The sequence below is a fragment of the Leptonotus elevatus genome, chromosome 20 (assembly GCF_054856555.1).
Source record: "Leptonotus elevatus isolate MCC_2025b chromosome 20, RoL_Lele_1.0, whole genome shotgun sequence".
In the NCBI taxonomy this organism is placed as follows: domain Eukaryota; kingdom Metazoa; phylum Chordata; class Actinopteri; order Syngnathiformes; family Syngnathidae; genus Leptonotus; species Leptonotus elevatus.
The window spans coordinates 5,368,124-5,387,431 of record NC_141258.1 but is presented as its reverse complement, the minus strand read 5'-3'; the positions used below and the strand labels follow the sequence as shown (position 1 = coordinate 5,387,431).

General features: G+C 39.9%; 2 protein-coding genes across 9 annotated transcripts in view; one reads left to right on the top strand and one right to left on the bottom strand.

The window, feature by feature from the left end:
* LOC147156576 (paired box protein Pax-2a-like) overlaps positions 1 to 12,705 on the bottom strand; it is a 28,078-nt gene extending 15,373 nt beyond the window's left edge. For 2 of the 3 annotated variants that reach the window (XM_086064177.1, XM_086064178.1), the window contains exons 1-5: positions 12,257 to 12,705; positions 11,310 to 11,475; positions 10,308 to 10,505; positions 7,692 to 7,771; positions 7,430 to 7,549 (exon numbers count right to left, since the gene is read on the bottom strand). In XM_086064177.1, coding sequence (XP_085920303.1) covers positions 7,430 to 7,549; positions 7,692 to 7,771; positions 10,308 to 10,505; positions 11,310 to 11,475; positions 12,257 to 12,299 — 607 coding nt within the window. In that variant the 5' untranslated portion in view covers positions 12,300 to 12,705. Of the gene's footprint in view, positions 1 to 7,429; positions 7,550 to 7,691; positions 7,772 to 10,307; positions 10,506 to 11,309; positions 11,522 to 12,256 lie in introns of those variants that run through there. The other variant, XM_086064176.1, reaches the window with a different exon arrangement.
* Positions 1 to 19,308, top strand: part of fbxl15 (F-box and leucine-rich repeat protein 15) — a 96,718-nt gene that overhangs the window by 46,097 nt on the left and 31,313 nt on the right. For 5 of the 6 annotated variants that reach the window (XR_015091644.1, XR_015091642.1, XR_015091639.1 and 2 more), the window contains one exon: positions 1,058 to 1,152. The gene's annotated coding sequence lies outside the window, so the exon portion shown is untranslated. The remainder of the gene's footprint in view (positions 1 to 1,057; positions 1,153 to 19,308) is intronic. The other variant, XR_015091640.1, reaches the window with a different exon arrangement.

Below are 19,308 nucleotides of genomic sequence, written 5' to 3'. Positions count from 1 at the left end.
TTTAAATTCCCCAATAAAAAACTAATTAGTCAGAAAATCTATTTGACAGTGTAAATTCTGTGTGTATTGTACCATTAAATAAAGCTAATTTGCTTTATGTACACAAATAAATGGCGTTAGTTGGCTGAAAACCTTCAAATCTTTGGTTTGTCACATTATATTGATGTCATTTTGCGGCTTCACATTATTTAATAATATAAGATTTAGAGCCAGCTATCTTGCTTTAGCTTAGCGCCAATATGCTAACTATCTAACAGCACAGTGGTGGGAACAAGATAATGAGGCAAAGTTTGGGCTTACCTTTTGGTTGCCGTTTGTTATTACTATTTACAATAAAAAGCTAGCTAGCTTAAGTTGGGCATCGATAGACTAAATACACTTGCTTGCTGTGAAAAGGATTTAATGAGCAAGCTAACAAGTAAAGTCCATGTTTACCTTTGGATTATCACTTGTAATGAGGATATTTACATGTTGCTTGATCAAGAATATGTGATTTAAAGCAAGCTATTTTTGTTGAACATAAAGTGCTGTCAAATGTGCAAATAGCGATGAAAATTCTAAACAAACAAGTTGCCGTGCTAATTTTGCTGTTTTAATACGTGGGGGGCTTATGACCCAAAATGGCCTTTGCCACCAAACAAAATTTTAACTTTCTATATCAAGCAAAACATACCTATTTACCGTACCTAAAAATGCTTTTCTCTTATCCTACAAATATTAGCCTGTAGAATAAATGTTTAGCTTTGATTTCGAAAAAAAAAAAAAGGCCAAAAGTGCAAGGATGCTCCATACCAGTCACTACTACTTTCTTACTAGCGATGACTCAATAATGCATATAGTTGATTGCAAATGACTATCTTTAGTTGCTTAGTTAGCCGTTTTTCAAATGATCATCTTGAGAAGTTTACCACCCGACTTTCACACTTCCGGGCATTTTGGATAGCATCTTCAAAAAGCGAATAGTTGGTCTAATTTGAGTGTTTGCAGTTTAAAGTCATTAGTTCATTGGATTCCAACACCTTGCCGGATCAATAACCTCCCTCGTATTTGTCACGAGCCACAGCGGGACGCACTTCCCACACTCTTCGGATCGACGACATCCCTCCCACAATCCTGATTCCCAGCTGACGGATCAACTCCAACGTTGTCATGGTAGGCGATTCTTCTAATTTTTTTTTTTTTTTACATGTGTTGAAGTGACTTTTAATAAATTGTTATTGTTACTACAAAAAGTTCCCAAGGTATTTATCGATCACGGCGGCAGTGGAGTCTATTCAAGTTGACATCCGTCCGTATTAACGAGGGAGCCCCCCCATCCCCCCCCGCCACCAGATTAGATAACACCCCGAGCAAGCAGACGCCTCTCTGCGGGTACACCACCAGACAGTCGCGACCCCCAGCAGGGGGGGTTCCAAGACGAATGGTAGATCCCGCCAAAAGTTAGGAAAAAAAAAAGGAAATGCGAACAGAGAGAGTAGCTTCTTCCTTCACATTGTAGCGAAGCACTTTCAGAGTAAAAGTGTTGACACAATAAAATAAGAGCTGCCACCTTAAGGTCACAACCCCTGCCCTTCGATGAATGGTTTGATCCTCGCAGCCGACTTCCTTGTTAAAATAACATGTCAACATGCATATGCTTGCCTACCCCCGATGTATTGTTGTCATTTTCCCGAACGGAAAATCAAATCAAAACTCATTTGCATCAAATTAGAAGAACTAGGTTGGCTTTTTTGTGTGTTTGCGCCGTCCTAATTGAACCCTTTGATGATGTAAACATGAATGAAATACACAATCTGTTTGTTCTGCATCAATCGATGTGTTGTTGTGAACGGATTAGGCAGGAATTAATAGTCAGGTTTGACTTCTAGGCATTTTTTTTTTCAAATGCTAAAATACATACCATGAATTACCATAACATCAACAGATACTCTCCATAGATTAACGGTAAATAACTTGAATACAACTAACATGAGTCAAAAATTCCTTCTTGATACTTTTGTCCGGCCAATCGGCGAGTGCTTTTTGGGCCCCCGAGCCACAGATTGGTCAACCTTAAGTTAAATGAATTGTTTTGATTTGCAATTTGATTTGTGATATTTCCATAAGGCTTCAATCAAGACAATAGTTTGCAATAGTGGCCCGCTCCATCGCTCATCCTCCACGCGGCACCTCATGACGCTCCCAGATGAGGAATAATGAATATCGCTGCATCCCGAACGAGGAATCTCATCCATCCATCCTCGCCGCCACTCGCCCGCCGACTTATTGAAATATGGCATGATCGCCTCGTTAAATGTATTGCCCTATTTTGCCCATAAATCACAAAATTGAGAAGCCAACACGAGTCTGATAGAGCAGTTTGTTGACCAGGAAGTTACTTATTTCAGTAGTGGGCACTCGTGCTGCAACTATTAAATGTGAATTATTTATTTTTTAATTTCTTAAAAATAGGGGTGTCAAGTTAGCCCAATTTTATTTTAGGTTAAGTTAATTTTGGATTCATTTAAAGTACGCCACTAGCATGTACTGGAAGAATTCCAGTCACAACGCAGCAGACACATCCATGTCGAAATGTTGCAGTAATACATTTAATAATAATGCATAGATTTGTGGAGATTGGTTGCATGTTATATTTTACAATTTTAAAAATGTGCAGAGTTTCACAAGTTACTTCATGTTAAAGATTAGATAGCTCTTAATATGAAAAGAAAAATGCATTGAGCTGTCACCGATGTCTTACAAATGCAATTATGCCATCTAGTGGCAGAAAAATGACCTCAACACAAATCAATACCACAGTACATTTTTTAAATTTCAATTCAATTTTATGAATTATGAAATTACTGTATCAATGACTAAAAGATGGAGCCATATTTCTCTTAGTTTAACCGTTTTTGCACTTTTATGTTAACAATAGTTTTTTTTATTGTACACTCAGAGCAGATATAAAATTTGCAATCAACCATGAGTTAACTATTGAATTCATGTGATTAATTACGATTTAAAATGTAATCGCTTGACACCCCTACTTAAAATATTACATATTTTTTTAGGATTTTTTAAAATATGTACAAGAAGATGTAATATAATGATGAAAATGTTTTGTTTGATATTTTATGACAATAACCTAACAAATTACAAAATAACCTAATAAATGATCAAATAATATTTTACAAATATTAAAAAGAACATGGGAAAATAAATTACAATAATCACAATAAATTATTTATATCATAACTCTATTTACAGCCTTTCCTTGATGAGCTGTTGTTTTGGTGTCTTTTCCCTGAATTCTTCCAACATCAAAACGGGCAAAGAATTCGGGGTCAGCAGTTCCACCTGTTGCTTTGGCACGCTACCGACTTTTTGGAGATCACATTGTATGCACAAAGACTTAAAGAAAGCATCTCCTTTGTCTTTACTGAAAACCTTCGAGCGCAGTAGGTGGGGGTTGTACATGGATGTTAATGTGTGCAGTAATAGCTTTTCTCTGCAGCGGTGCACATTCTAATATATGTCACTTAAGTGCAACGCCCGGACAGCCGCGGTCACCAAAGGAGCCATCTTCGGGGCTCCCTGCAACAATGGCTGCCAAGTGTAACATGCTACTTTTAATTTGCCGCAGCACAATGGCTGCCGATAATGGCTCTTATGACACCTGTGTCCCTGAAGCTCCTCTGGCCCGGCCCCAGTGTACATAAACGCGTGTCACAGCGCATTATCTCGACATGGCCGCCGTAATTTGGGACCTTTCTTTTTAGGGGCACTGCTGACTGGGAAACTTCCTTGGCAGAACGCCACGGGAACAAATACTCAGCCGCTCTGTTTCGCACTAACCCCGCCCCCTCCTTTGCCGCTCGTCCCTGAGTGTGTGTGTGTGTGTGTGTGTGTTTTTCCCCGAGCCTTGATAATGACTGCTTTCGCCATAATCATCACGCGGCTTACCGAGTTAAATGAGGCCTCGCTGCGAGGAAATGCGGTCGCGGCGTTTACTGACTGTGGACTACAGCCTAGCGAGCGGTGCACAATATGTACCAACTGCAAACGAGGCCGCGCAGAGACATTAGCTGACACGGAGTGGCGAGCAACCAGCAGCATTTGATGACAATGTGCTTCAAAGCAACATTCACGGAGTGCTGTTTATTGTGACTGATCATCATCAAGAAAAAATGACGAGGCTCTCGTGTATGGTTCTGTCTTTGGATTTTGCAAGAAACAAAAGTGGGACAATGTTCTAACATTTTCACAAGAACAGACCCTTGTTTCTCATGCTGCATTTTTCTGACAAGGTCCTCAACTGTTGAAGTTCTTTACAGTTAGCTGTGATTTGGTTCCTGCATGTTCTTCCAATGATATGCATACGAACAACATCAAATGTTTTTGTATTGAATGCGACAGAACTTGCTTCACTTGCCATGTTTTTGTCGGTAAGGTTCACAGATTATTTTTTTTTTTAATGATGACTACTCCTGAGCTTAGTGGCTCCAGTTCAGTACTAGAAACCAGCACCACTTAAGACCTTGACACTCACAAATGTAAAATGTTTCCAGCGAATGGTACGGTTCTGTTCACGACAGAGGTGGCAAATCCAGGTCCAGAAAGTAAAAAAACCCTGCCACAGTTTGCCTATAGCCCCTTGTGCTAGCTAGCTAGCTCCCTAGCAAGGTAACCGAGCACCCGGGGAGCTAGCTAGGGAGCTCGCTAGCTAGAGAGCTCGCTAGCTAGGGAGCTCGCTAGCTAGGGAGCTCGCTAGCTAGGGAGCTCGCTAGCTACCACCTGGGGCTAAAGACAAACTGTGGCAGGGTTTTTTACTTTCTGGAACTAGATTTGCCACCTCTGGTTAAGGAAAGGTAATCTGGACCATGCTAGCGTTGCTATGAAGATTGTGATTACTGACGAGACAGCGTTTCGTTCACCAACATAATGAAAAAAAGTGAACTGAAGCACCCCCAACCAATGGCACTGAGCACTGTGACAGTCATATTATGGGACCGATTACCGATGGAAATCTGCTGAACTGAGCCATGTTACAAGGCTTGACAAATCCCCCAAAATGGCGTCACATTAGGAGAATCAATTGAGAGCACAGAAGCACCTGGAGGACATTCCCTCAACAAGCTCAGCTCTTCCTCGGCACACCAGCTTCCTCTCTGTGCCCTTTAATATCATTTTGCCCTTCAGTAGCAATCTGCATGAAAATATGCACCTTCCATCATTGGAGACATTACGCTTAATATGAAGAGGTCCTGCGACGGCTCCAAATGAACTCTGGAAAACACCTGACGTTCGCATTATGTTCTCGCCACCGCATCTCTCCCCTTTGATTATGTCATTTGCCGTGCCCACGTCATGCTGGCTTTTATATCTCTGCCAGGAAATCTACCTTTGACAGGTCATTAGTCATCCGTGCCTTACCCACCCCCACCTCCGAGCACCACCCACCACCTCAAAACACACGCACATAAAAACATCAACCCCCCCCCCCCCCTCGATATCCCGCAAACGCCAGAACAAAGACGACGCTATGTCAACGACCGCCGCGCTGATTAGCTCTCATTCTGGAAAATAAGGCACTTCACATCATTCCAAAACACGCCTCACAACACCAGTGCGTCTCCTTAGCCATTCTTATCAGTTGCTCATGCATGCAGCGACATTAAGAAAGCCGCTTGCTTACAGAACCGATAATCTATTAAAAGCCTCGGGCCTTCTTCCAGCCATCGAAGGCACTTTTGTTTCAGGAGGGGGGAAGAGGGAAAAAAAAAACCCAGAGCTATAGCCGCTTTCTTGACTGACCCGGGTGGTCGGCTACATCATCTTGACATGTAATTATCTAAAGCCCTTTAATCACTTCCATAAAGATTAATTGCAGGAGACAACAGTGGAGGTCGTGCCTTCAAATCAAAAAGACTCCTCAGCGGATTGACACAGCAGTGTAGCCGAGTTCAGGTGTTTTATTAAGGGTCATCGCCTGGAACGGTGGCGCCTTTGAGAGCCGGAGTTGCAACTTCAGCACAGCGCGTAAAGAATGAGGCTTGCTTTTTTTTTTTTTTTTGGGGTGTCTTTTTTGGAGACATGAACCAATTCTGTGCTGTGGGAAATAGGACTGCAGGACAGGTTCATTTATTTCCCTCAAATCTACACGAATGTAGGTATAATGATCTTACTTTGAGGTCGCTAGACTGCTTTTAGGACGGATGACATCACAACCAAGCTGTGAAAGTGAATTGTCAAGGGTACGAGTGGAATCTTTGAGGAAGTCAAGAAATAGGAGCACACCAGAAGTCCCTCAAAGCAACACAAATTTTACCCCCTAAGAACAATTATTGGACTCTGAGAGAGCTGTATGGGTTGTTGTTGTTGTTGTTTTTTAGGCCCAATGGCATCACAACAAGTAAAGGGTCCATGAATAGGACCTTTCAGGATTCTTTTTGTTCCAAATAGAGACACAGTGTAGGATTCTGTGTCTGTCCGTCAAATCTACATGGATAACTACAGGACTGGAGAGTTTTTTTTTTAGGACCAACGGATTAGGACCAAGTCTGAAAGTCAAGAATGCAAGCCGAACCGTGGAGGGATGCCACCCTTAGTGACAAGCCGTTGTATCCCCGAAGCTAGCCACGCACTGAGCGACACGTCCGACACCAAATGAACGTCTCAAAGTGTTCGGGGTTGGCAAATAATTCATGGCAGTGATTTTGCTGTGGTAACAAATTTCAATCAACAATGTACGGTATGAGCCAATCAAAAGTGCACATGAGCGTTCCTGAAGGGTATCAAAGTAGAGAATCTTTCAGGATTATATATTTTTTTTAAATAGGGGTACAGGTAGATGGAGCTTTGGGGTGCATAATGAATGGACTGGATTTTCGAGTTTTTACCATCCATGAATCAAGACCAAGCTGGAAAACTCCAGGGGACAAAAAAAACGAACCTTTGAGGATGCCACCCCAGTGACAAACCATTGTCTCCCTAAGCGTACAACAATGTACCTCATTGTGGGGGAAAATGGCAGATGCCAGACTGTCAGATGTAGCGTTAGAGTAAGACTCTCTCAAAAACTATACCTACTGCACGTACTCTATAGGGATAATCTGCTAGACTCCAAGGTATGGTTTTTAAGATTAATGGATCATGACCAAGCTGGAAATGTCAAGGGTATAAAAGCAGAACCATTGAGGACACCGCCCCAGTGTGACAAGCCATTGTCTCCCTAAGGGAACAATGATGCATTTTGGGGGGGAAAAAATGCCGGACATCTCGCCGCAGGCTTACAGTAAGAGATAGCAGTGTAGCTTAAGGGGTAACTATTTGGAGACACAGTTTTGTTCCCAAGTTGTGAAAATGTCAAGGGAACAAAACAGACACCCCAGTGGCAAGGCTTGACTGCCCCTTTTTTTTTCTTTTTTTTTTGATAAACATATCCTACCTTCGTCTCTTTTCCTCTTTTCACCGTTGGATCGCGGAATACCCAGAATGCCGTTAATGGAGTAGGACCCCGCAGGGTCGTTGGAGGCGCTGGTTACTGGTGGAGACACTGTGTTTGGCACTAAGAGAAAAAGGCGGGTAAAAAAAAAAAAAAATCATCAAGACCTGCTGTGAGTCCATTTCAAGATCCCGCTGATGTCGCTGATAGCGGCGATGATGCTAATGGTCGCGGCGGTGGCGATGCTGCGAGAGTTGGTACCTACCTATGGTATGGCCTGGCGTCGACAGGGACGTCCCATCGGGCGACGGATGGAAGGGCTGCTGCACTTTTGTTCGGATGATCCTGGAAAACAGTCGAAGCGGCTCTTACTTCACTTTGGAAACGTCGGCATTTGGAATAAGCGCTCGAGCCTAAAGTTGCGAATGTCTGGATTTTGGAAAAAAAAACGTCCGCCCCGTTCCTTTCCGTACATCCGTTTTCTATACCGCTAGTCTTCAGGGACATTCAGGGATTTCCCGATTTTGGAGGTAGCACCAGCGTCTTTGTGAAAGGGAATAGTGGGACCGAAAGAAGGGCTAGGAAGTTGACTGCCCTTTCTTATTTTGTTGTGTCAAAAAGCAGTAGTCTGAGGGGGTACATTTCACATCGCACCAAACTCTGGGATTGATGTCACCTAATTGTCTAAATGCACGAGGCCGTATCAGCTAAGTGAAAGTGCACTTGCGGAAACCGTGTGTGAACCAGGCTGGAACCAGCATTTTGCCATCTGTGACTGCCTGGGATTCACTAACATCCTACTGGTAGCCCCCCCCCCCCCCCCCCCCCAGACCTCTGCAGTACCAGAGCCCCCCCTCCACCAACACCCTACCGCCCCAGCATGCTCATCCGCATCGATCGGAAAAGTCCGGGATTAGGCCACACGGGCAAAGAGATGCAAATGGAGAGCTATAAATTACATGTGGCAGGAAAGCAATAGTTCCTTATTGCCCCCCCCCCCCCTTCTTCTTCTGCTGCTAGCTGCCGTTAGATTTGTTCCGTCTGAGCGGCAGCCCTGGGGAGAAGGTGACCTGTCACCATCATTTGTAAACTCTCAAACTACTTATCAGTTCTTTTTTTCCCCTGTTTTTTTTGTAACTGACGTTTGCTTCGCTTTGTTTGACTTCAGTCTTCTAAAAACAATTTCTGCAAGACATTTTTTAATCGCTTTGTTTCTGAATCAGTAGTATTGAAACTTGACATTTAAGACATAGTTTGGATAATCTGAGATCGGCAGCCTGTCGTTAGCCTATTAGCATAGTTGCCTAAATCATTACTTACTGTCATTAAAAAAAAAGAAGTCAATATACTTTGCTAAAAAAATAAGTGCTTCTTTGTCTATGGATTGTATCGAGACAACTGGAGTCTTCTTGTTTATTGAATGTTTTGTATTTTTACCATTTGTTTTCCGAAAACATTCCAAAATGACTTACTTGACGATTACGCTATTAGGCTAACGCTATATAACAACCTGAAACATTTACCTGCAAATACCACATAATAAATGCCACCATTTGACTCAAACCTGATAGGAATTGACGGTGTGTGGAATTAAAACCCTTCTCAATTCAATTTCATAAACAAAAAAAAGGGTCCAGCTAGAACTATTTAATTGGAATTAAAAAAGTAGAGTAAAGACTTTTTTTCTCTTTTTTTTAATGGCATTAATACATGCGTTTTGGCTTTATCGCACATGCACGTGTCTCGGTCGCCTTTTTAAGCGAGCACAGAGCATGAAATGAATTTTCTTCAGCCCTTTCTTATTTAAAAGATGTGTGTGCGTGCGTGTGTGCGTGCGTGTGTGCGTGTGTGTGCGTGTGTGTGTGTCCACACACTCGCCCATCAGCTCATTAAAATGTAATGCCTCTATGGAACAGTGCGTCTTAACCAAAGTTCATCACTAGGGGTGGGTGTGTGCGTGCGTGTGTGTGCGCGCGCGTGTTCGGAAAATACATCAGTTTGTGAGGAAAAGTACAGTTTATTAATATTCAGCAGTATTATCTAATTATTTTTAAAATGAGCATTATGATCCTAATATTATAACATCAAAATTTCATAATCAAAATGATACCTTGAATGCAGCACCACAAAAAAAAAAAAAGACTACATGTTATTTTATTTTATGACATTCATTCCAAGGCGCCACCCCTTTTTTTTTCTTGTTTTTAAATCTTACAGACAGGCCTGCAGTGGTGGCCCCGCCCCCTTCCGCCACTGCACGCATGCTCAGAAAGCCAATTGGCTTGCTTTATGGCGCCAAAAGGCATGTGGTCACCCTTAATATTGATCTGTGATTGCTTGAGGGACCGCCACCACCAGCGCCGAGTGGACGCGTTGCAGCGCTGTAAGGCCACTTCATTAGGTACACCCGAACGAGCTCGTTCAAGCCTTTACAAAAATATGATGTCATATTTATGATCACAATTTTTCTAGCAGACTGACGTGGTCAAAATTTTTGCAACATTTACTCAAAACGATCTGCCTTTTTTAAAACAATAAAATAAAAATAATGTCGATTGCACTTGCATCATATTGCGAGCTTTTCCTATTATTTTGACCCTCAATACGAATGCTCCGTTTTTGATGGATGCTTCCAGGTGTTCCTAATGTGACTTTATTTTTAAGCAAAACGAAAGGGTCAAAATATTAGGAACACCAATAAGCATAATAATAGCCCTATTTTAAAAGTAACAATATAAATTGTAGCCTATAGAACATTTTGCATAGCCTATTATTGCTTCTTGTTAATGCATCCTAATTGTTTTATATGCAAAATGTTGTTTATTTTGCATGACGTATTTATATCTAACAACAAAAACAAATGACCCTGCAGCCATTTTACCGGTTAATGGACGAGACGCTGGGCACGGTGTCGTTGTCGCAGATGCCCTCAGCCAGGAGCCTGTCGCGAATCTCCCACGCGAACATGGTGGGGTTCTGCCTCTTGTAGTCCGCGATCTTGTCCACCACCTTCGGCGTGGCCACTTTGGGCTTCGAGCCCCCGATCACGCCTGGTTTGATGCTACCAGTCTCATAGTACCTGCACCCATAGAGGGAAAAAAGAAAAAGAAAAATTTGAGTGTAGGCTGTATTTTATAGTATTTTTTATTTTTTTTATTAATTTGATGTGAAACGATTTTTTACGGCCATTTTCACACACAAAAAAAAGAGTTCTTATATATAGTTGACAGGGGGCGTAAAGAAGGTAAATCATCCAGGGGCAAGTCAACCATGCACTGCTATGCACCCCTTTCTAGAATTGTTGATTACATTGCAAGCACATACATTGTGTTTTGCAAAAAATAAAAATAATACAGTCACCCTAACATGGAGGGTGTCGATTTTTACACATTTATGCTCGTTTGTTTGCAGAATTTTCACAAAAACGGAAATTTTCTTTTTCACAAAACTGCCATAGGAACATTTTTGAATTGTTTAAAAAAATAAATATAAAATTGAATTTTTTTCAGACATTTACAAATCCCAATAAGTTAAAAATGCATAAAACCGGACCACTACCATTTTTTGCAAGTTTAAAATGCTTTGGTTTGTGTAATAATAATAATAATAATAATAATAACCAATTATTTGACTAAAATTTATTTACTAGGAAGTTGAACATAAATAAAATATTTCACATGTATTAATTCGTTTGTGCAAAATTTCAAGAACTGCAGAAAAATGAGAAAATCAAGTTTGCTTTAAAAAAAAAAAAAAAATTATAGAAAAAAAATATATAGTGCATTTTCCCTACATTTTTGCTCAACCTCCCAGCAGTGAAAATATGTCAATCAGCCTCGTGCAGATAATGATGCCATCCAGTCCAAAGTGAATCTTTCAGTACCTGCCGAGGATCTTGCTAACGCAGCCGTGGCTGACGCGCAGCTGCCGGGAGATGTCGCACGGTCGAACCCCCTGGTGGGCCAGCTCCACGATGCGCTGGCGCACCACGTCCGGGAGGGGCCTTCCGTTGACGAACACCCCGCCGAGCTGGTTCACACCCCCGTGCCCTACGTGGGAGACAACAGCAACACACACACACCGGCAGCCTAACATTACATAAAGCCGTAAATGCCAACAAAATCACAAGATGAGACGTGACACACTATTAGCACAATATATTTGTCCCTTTAAAAAACTCAATTTACATCACTTTGTGCTATTCTAAATCAGCAGTTTAAGAAAGCAGGGTTTTTTTTCAAGCTTAGTGCACATTATTAAAGACTATAGTGAATTAATTGACATTATAGGAAGTAGGCCAGTGTTCTCAAATAGTCCCAGAAAAAAAAGCCAACGGTTTTAGTCCACAAAAGGCCTATCTCGTCATATAAATCCAATTAAAAAATATTTTTGTACATCAAACCACAAAAATAAATCAAATTAAAGTGAATTTAATAAACATAAAAAAAAAAAAAAAAAGTTCCCCTCAGTGCACATGTAGCAGCATCCCTGCTCATACATATTAGGTTCCCTTGCTTTCACAGCTTAATGTTAAATAATTGATCGAGCTTCAATAACTCATATTACCGTGCTTATTATTTTTGCTGAATGAGGGGAGCACAAAAAGCATCAATTATTGACTCGAATCAAATCATATCAAGTTGCACGTGCGAGTAGGCTCATAACGTTGCACATTAAAAAAAAAAATCCACTTGAATTAGACACATTTTGACTACACACTGAAATGACTCTATGCAAGTACACGTTTTTTTTTTAAGCATATTGCTGCACGTGTTTACGCGATAATAATCATCGTCAAAATCGGAATGAAAGTGGCGTTGTGCTACTTACGGTGCATGGCCGCGAAGGGGTCCCCCTTGCAGTGAATATCCATCGGATAGCAAAGGAAAGAAAACAAATCAACCCAAGCCGCCGTGTCGCCTGCTTACAATGTCAAGGAATACAAAAAAAAAAAAAAAAAAATCACGATGCGTTCGTCGCGCCCCCCCCGCCCCAGCGCCGCCGCAAACAGTCGCGCATATGAGGGCCAACTTTGCGACCCCCTCCTCGGAAAGAAAAGAGACCGCAAAAGTTGCCTGGCTTGTGGGGTGCAGTCCGGCCGAGGGGCTGGCAGGTGCGTCGCCCCCCCCACCTCTTCGGGTTCAGCGCGGCAAACCGAGCGGGAAGCTCATCGCGGTAAGGCTCCGGTGTGCGTTGAGAAGCTCGGTTCGGCTATAGCTCCCCACTATCCGTGCGCGGCGGCAGGGCCCCCCCACCAAGTGCAGCTGTGATGTGCTCGCGTGGAGGTTTTGCACCGGGAATGAAGCCCGTTTCGGTGTGTGCGAGCCTCTAAAAGCGACAAGCATACACACACACACACTACTAGTACCCCCTCCCTCCTTCTCTGTACACCCCCCCACCCCCCATGCTTGACTTGTCAGACAAAGGCAGTACATGCCAACACACACACACACACACACACGAAAAAAAAAAAAAAAAAAGTCCAGATGAGGTGGTCTGACTAATTTACAGGAAGTGCATGTCCAAATAAGGAACATCAGCCTGTGTTCATGACATTGACATTAAATGTGTAAATCTAAATTAATTGTATGAATTGAAGAAGGGGGAAAAAATCATGCTAACAAGATGTTAATATTTTGCATTTTTATGCCACTTCTTAAGTAAAGAAATTCAAATGCGGTAATATTATCAGGTATTATATATAAAATTTTTCTTGTAATTGACTTTTTAGATCAGTTCATGTAGGCCTATACTTGTACAGTTTATAGAGTGTACATTTTGTTTTATCACTTTGTTTGTAGACGCTATTGCAATACATTTTTTTATTTTATTTTAGTGTCATGGTAAGGAACCAAAAATAAAGAATAATGTGTGTTATGTAAACATTTAAAAGTATGATTGAAAAATTCACCTATGATTTACAAAAATATATAAAATACAACTTAAATATTTCAAAATATGACACAAACATCCCCAAATTATTCCAGAAATATTACATAAATGTTTTTGAGGAAAAAATGCACACAAGTGTAACAAAATAGAACTATAACTTCCATTATACATGAAATAAATATCCCTAAACATGAAAAAACCCATACTGTAAACATTCTTTAATCAATTTTCCCTAAATACAAAGTAAATAAGACAAACAAACAAAACAAGTATATGATACAAGTATTACAAAATGACTTCAATATTCCACAATCCAAGACATAAATATTACCTGAAGATGACAAAAAACAAATATTATTTTGAACTTCAAACAAAATTTAAAAAAAATACATACATGCTGTATGAAAATGAAATATGAAAAATAACATATTCATTCCAAAAATATTTAAGCATTCCACAAAATGACACAAAAATTCCCTAAAAACATGCATGGCATACATCATCCCAAAATACTTCCTTATTATTTCAAACTAATGTGACCAAAATATGACCTCGTCATTGTTCCCTTGAACTGAAATGAAATAATTCCATTTAATTTTTTCAAATGCTAACTTTCCATGTACGCCATTAAGAGCAAACTAATTGTGTGATGAAGACAAGAAGTGATGAGGGATGATGCCGCAGTACCATCCTTCCTCTGTAGATGGCGCTGTAGAGTTTCACAAGCACTCACTTTGCTCCCAAAAGTCCAAACTTATTGCAGGTAATATACTACCCCACCCCCCCTTTTTTTCCCCCCCAAACTATTTTATCAGCACACATTATATAAATACATACACATATATTAACAAATCATAATCATAAATATTGCAAACTAAAATGCCAAATGTTCATGCTGATAAAGCTGTGCTTGTATTAAATGATGTACAGTATTTAATATGCGAATTAGGGAGGAATAAAAAATAATAAAATTAAACACAATGCAATTGCCAATACAATCCAAATACATATACAATGATTTGACATTTTCTGCTCTCTTACTATTAATATTTTAATACGGAATTGTGGGGGGAGGGGGTAAATACCACCTCTTGGTGAGGTTTGAGGATGTTATTATTATTATTATTTCATTGTTAGTATTTTTGGACAGAGCTTGTGGTACAATATGTTGCACTATAGGCTGTAATTTCACGGCCGGTTGCACATTTCCCTTAAAGCAACATCCTTTTTTTAAATTCTAGTCAGACCCCCTCTCACCCCCTCCCTTCCTGAGGAACTCCCTTCTCTTGCAGCCCCCTTCCCACACACACGCTCTAGGACCCCCCCCCCCCCCCCCAAAAAAAACGTTTCAGTTGATGTTATTGTTATGATATTTTGATTTGAGGAAGAATCTGTGAGGGTGGGGAACAGGTATTATTAATAACTTCATATCCCCCTGCCCCCACCCCACTGTCCTGATGACATCATTAATCGATAAGAGATTTCACACGGCTTTGAAGCTTATGTGAAAATATCAATATTCTATTCTATTAATAAATTCCCCAAATACCACATGCTTATTCTAACAATATCACATAAACGTTTCAAAAATATACTCCAAATATTGATAAAAAAATAAGACTTTACCAAAGCACTACAAATTTTTTGCAAAGTTACTGCATAATAATAAAAAAAACTATTTCCTTAAATACTCTTTAATGAGAACATTTTGATTAAAAATATTCCACAATATTACTTGAAATTAATGTCATTAATAAAAAAAAAACCATAAATATTCAAATGTAATAATAATAATAATAATATAAACAGAAACATAAAATCACTATCAATATTGTAAAATATTATATGAATAAATTAACATTCCCATTTTTTTTTAAATAGCCACAAAATAGGACGCAGGTCCCCATATTTCAAGATTCCAAAGTGCATAAATAATCAAAAAAATACAACATGAACATTTAAAAAAATTCCTACCACATACCAACAATACACCATTAATATTCCAAACATAATAAACAAATTATAAAGCATACACAAAACATAGTGTAAATATTCCAAATGAATACATCAATGTTTCAAAAACAGTACAATAACATTCCAGAAACAACACATAAATATTCCTAAATATGACCCACATATTCCAAAATGACTTCATAATTAAAGCAAAACATACTGATAAAGTTTTTTCAGTATTCCAAAAGTATTGCATAAACATTCTAGAATATTCCGCAAATCCGAGAATCTTTTTGATGCATGTTTGCAAGACATGATAATGATATTCCAGTAAAAAAATTGAGTACACAGCATTAAAAAAAAGAAATTACCATTGTAAAAATAAAAATAAATTAAACTACCACGACTTTGATGAGAAACCACTTTATTAAACGACCTTTTGCACTCTGAGTACAGTCACTTTTTGAGTTTAGGCTGCCCCGGGTGGAGCCAATCACGAGGCGAATTTACATCTCATTTGCATATGAACATGAATAAACATAATGTACGCGTCTCCAAATCTATAGTTCAGCTTTACATGACATAACCTGATGAAATCCCTCTAAAGCACCTGAATTAAATGACTTAAAAGCACCTTAAGACCTAAAAGTCCCCTTCTGCCTTCATTCATTATGCAGATTTGCACCTAATTATTAAATGTGCCCTGCAGTGCTGGATTAAAAATAGGACTGTTTCCTGTCAAAAAGCAAGTCTTCTTTATGTACAGTAGGAGTTGTTCATACTGCAGGGAATGGAATTTGAACCCTTTCCACATGGATAGTTTCAACTTGTGCACCCCTTTTATAGTTTAGTGTTTTTTTGTGTGTCAATGTCACATACGTGGAACATCTCCATTTTTAACTCATAAGAATGATATACATGGCGGCAGGAGGGCTGCTGCAGCTGCCCCCCCCCCCCCCCCCCCCGCACATGGCAGGTCCTGCCTGGCTGTTGGAGAATGGCGTCCCACTGTGGATGAGCCCGGGGGTGGGGGGTGTCCCAGCCTGCCGCCCGCCAGCCGCCTGCGTCCCGAGCAGACAGCCAACAGCTTCCACTCGCATGTCGGCAATATGGGAAACAGAGCTCGTGTCCATGTGGGTGCATAATAAAGACGCAGGGGGGCTTTGAACCCGCTAAATGTTACTACTCGGCCCAGCTTTCCTATTCCTTTGTCTCCATTGAGGTATTCATTAAACCCCAAACCCCAAACCCCCAGAAAGAAAGAAAAAAATACAAATACAGTGCTGTGTATTCTTTTAATTTATTCATTTAAATAAATAAAAAAATTCAAAGTATTAAAACATTTTCTAAGCTACTGTTACATTATGCACAGTTTCAACATTACCACTGTGCTTTAATGTTAAAAAAAAGTACTTCTATAATATCATAAGTTTAAATGAAAAAAAATTGTACAAAAATGTGTTTAAAAGTTAAATACAACTCAACTGTACTTAACAAACGTACTGTCCTGGATTTAAAAACAAAACAAAAACAAATTGTTTACGTAACGCATCCTTCAGTGATTCTTTCACGTACCACTAGAGGGAGCCACGAGTGCGAGGGCCATCAACGTGGTGCCCGTGGGCCTGTTCCAAAAATAGTTCACCAGTGTTGGGACATTGTGACCGTCTAGGATTGTTGTTTAAATGATCATTTTGAAAATGGAAACAATAGAAGAGCGTTAAAGTGTTTTGGATATTATTATTATTTTTTCATAATTATTGTGAGAAATCGTTAACATGATCTTTGTCCTTGCATAAATTGTCATTATTTTTTTTATTTAGAATTGATTATCCTAGTAATTGTTTATTCCATCGATTATTATGGGGAAAAGACAATATACACATGAACTCATTCAATCACGAAAATGTGTAAAATCGTTTTAAAATACTTTGCCGTTGACTCCCAAATATGTACATACAGAAGGTGTTGATGCAGCTTCTGACATGAAGAAGTGGCTTAAAGCAATGGTAGTAATAATAATAAAAAAGAAAAGGAAAAAAACGCCAGCAGGTGGCACCAGAGTATAAGAGATCATCCAGGGCCATGTTGCAACAAGCTCTTTTTGTTAGTGTTTTCACCAGGAATGTGATTATTGATGAAACTTAGCTCTATTTGAATGCTAATTGCTGCAAAATGGAAACAGACACAAATATATATATTTTTTTTTTCTGAAAGAAGAGACTCCAATCTTTTTATTTGGTATGTTCCATGTTTTTATAGCAACAGAACACAATTGTCCGTGGGCCTTGCAAAATCAGTCCAAATCCAGTACAACAGCCGGGAGCGAGTGGGCAGTATTTTATTTTGAAATTGCTTGGTCAGAACCATCAAAATGCCCAAAACGGGTCACAAAACCGTCTAGGGGTTAATCACAAAAAAAACAAGGCAATATTTCCCATCGGTAATAATCTCAATCCAACTAATCCCCATCAGGTGGATGCTCCGCCCCCTCCGCCCCCACTTCTGCACGCCACTGCGAGTCCAGCTAGCATCATGTTCGAAACGGCGACATATCTGATGGTTTCCAATCAACGCCGAGCATTATGACGACAATAAAGGGAGCCCTTTTCTTTATTGTGAGGATGATGTTGCAGTTATACGGCCGCGCGAAGCTCCCGATCACTCCCCTAAATGCGTCTTGTCACCTTCAGCGGCGTCAGCGTCATGAAAATGGCGACCTTGATGCACAGCCAAGTGAGGCTGGGCTCTCCTCCCACGCGCTCCCCCTCTCGAAGGGATTGTTTAGTGCTCGTAAAGAAGCCGGTACTTTGGAACTGTGCTCTCCTCTCATATATATGTGTGTGCGTGTGTGTGTGTGTGTGCGTGTGCATTGTGGGTTGCTTGTCCTCAGGCGGGCGAGCGAGCAGAGCAGACTTGATTGTCTGGCGGCCCCATAAGAGTGTTTAGTGCACGGGGACGCTGATGTTATGTGGCGCGCTTATCATGTAAGGTTGAACTTTAAAAAATCCCCTCCGAGCCACCGTGATGTTATTGCCACCTCTCCGTGTCTGTTACTGCTTTATTGTCATTGCTTACTTCTTGCGCTCGAAAAGGCCGAGGACATAAAAAATATCTATAGTTTCATGGGGTTGAAAAAGAATGGCGTTGTTTGCTCTTCTTCCTTGAGGAAAGTGCGCAGAATGCATCGTTTTTATTTGCGGAACAAGCTAATGGACCGTCAACTGCGAACATAGGAGACTAACCCTGACCATGTTGGCAACATGTTGCTAGGCAGAATTCATTGGGAACCGTCATTTGTGTCCCCCCCAAAAGAGCTAGCATATCACTTACGTTTTGTTTTTAAACTAAACATAAGGATAATGAGCATCAGCTACAACAGTAATAGTCTTTAATAGGGGTGTCGGGCGATTACAGTTTTAATCGTGATTAATCGCATGACTTCCAGAGTTAACTCACGATTAATCGCACATTTTTACAAATATGTTCTAAATGTACAATAAATTATTTGTATTCGTTTTTATACTCTTGTTAACATAAAAGTAAAAATTTTTTTTAACTAATAGAAATATGGGTGCATCTTTTAGTCATTGTAACAGTCATTTCATCATAATTCATAACATTTAGTTAAAATTAAAAACGTACTGTACAGTAAAAAATGAATGTGATATTGATTTGTGTTGAGGTCATTTTTCTGCCACTCGATGGCATTATTGCATTTGTAAGACGTTGGTGACAGCTCAGTGCATTTTTCTTTTCATAAAATGTCATCTTTAACATGAAGTCACTTGTGAAATTCTTTACATTTTTAAAATTGTAAATAAAATACAACTTGACCCCAGTCCAAGTAAGGGGCGGTCATTAATCGCGTGTTAAAACAATTTGTGGCATTAAAAGAACTTTAAAACAACTTAAAATTAACGCATTCATTTTAACACCCCTAGTCTTTAAACATACCAGAAATAGTATCAAAAATAATATCACACGGACACATGGACATTCTAGAACAAAAAAAACAAAACAACAAAAACACAAAT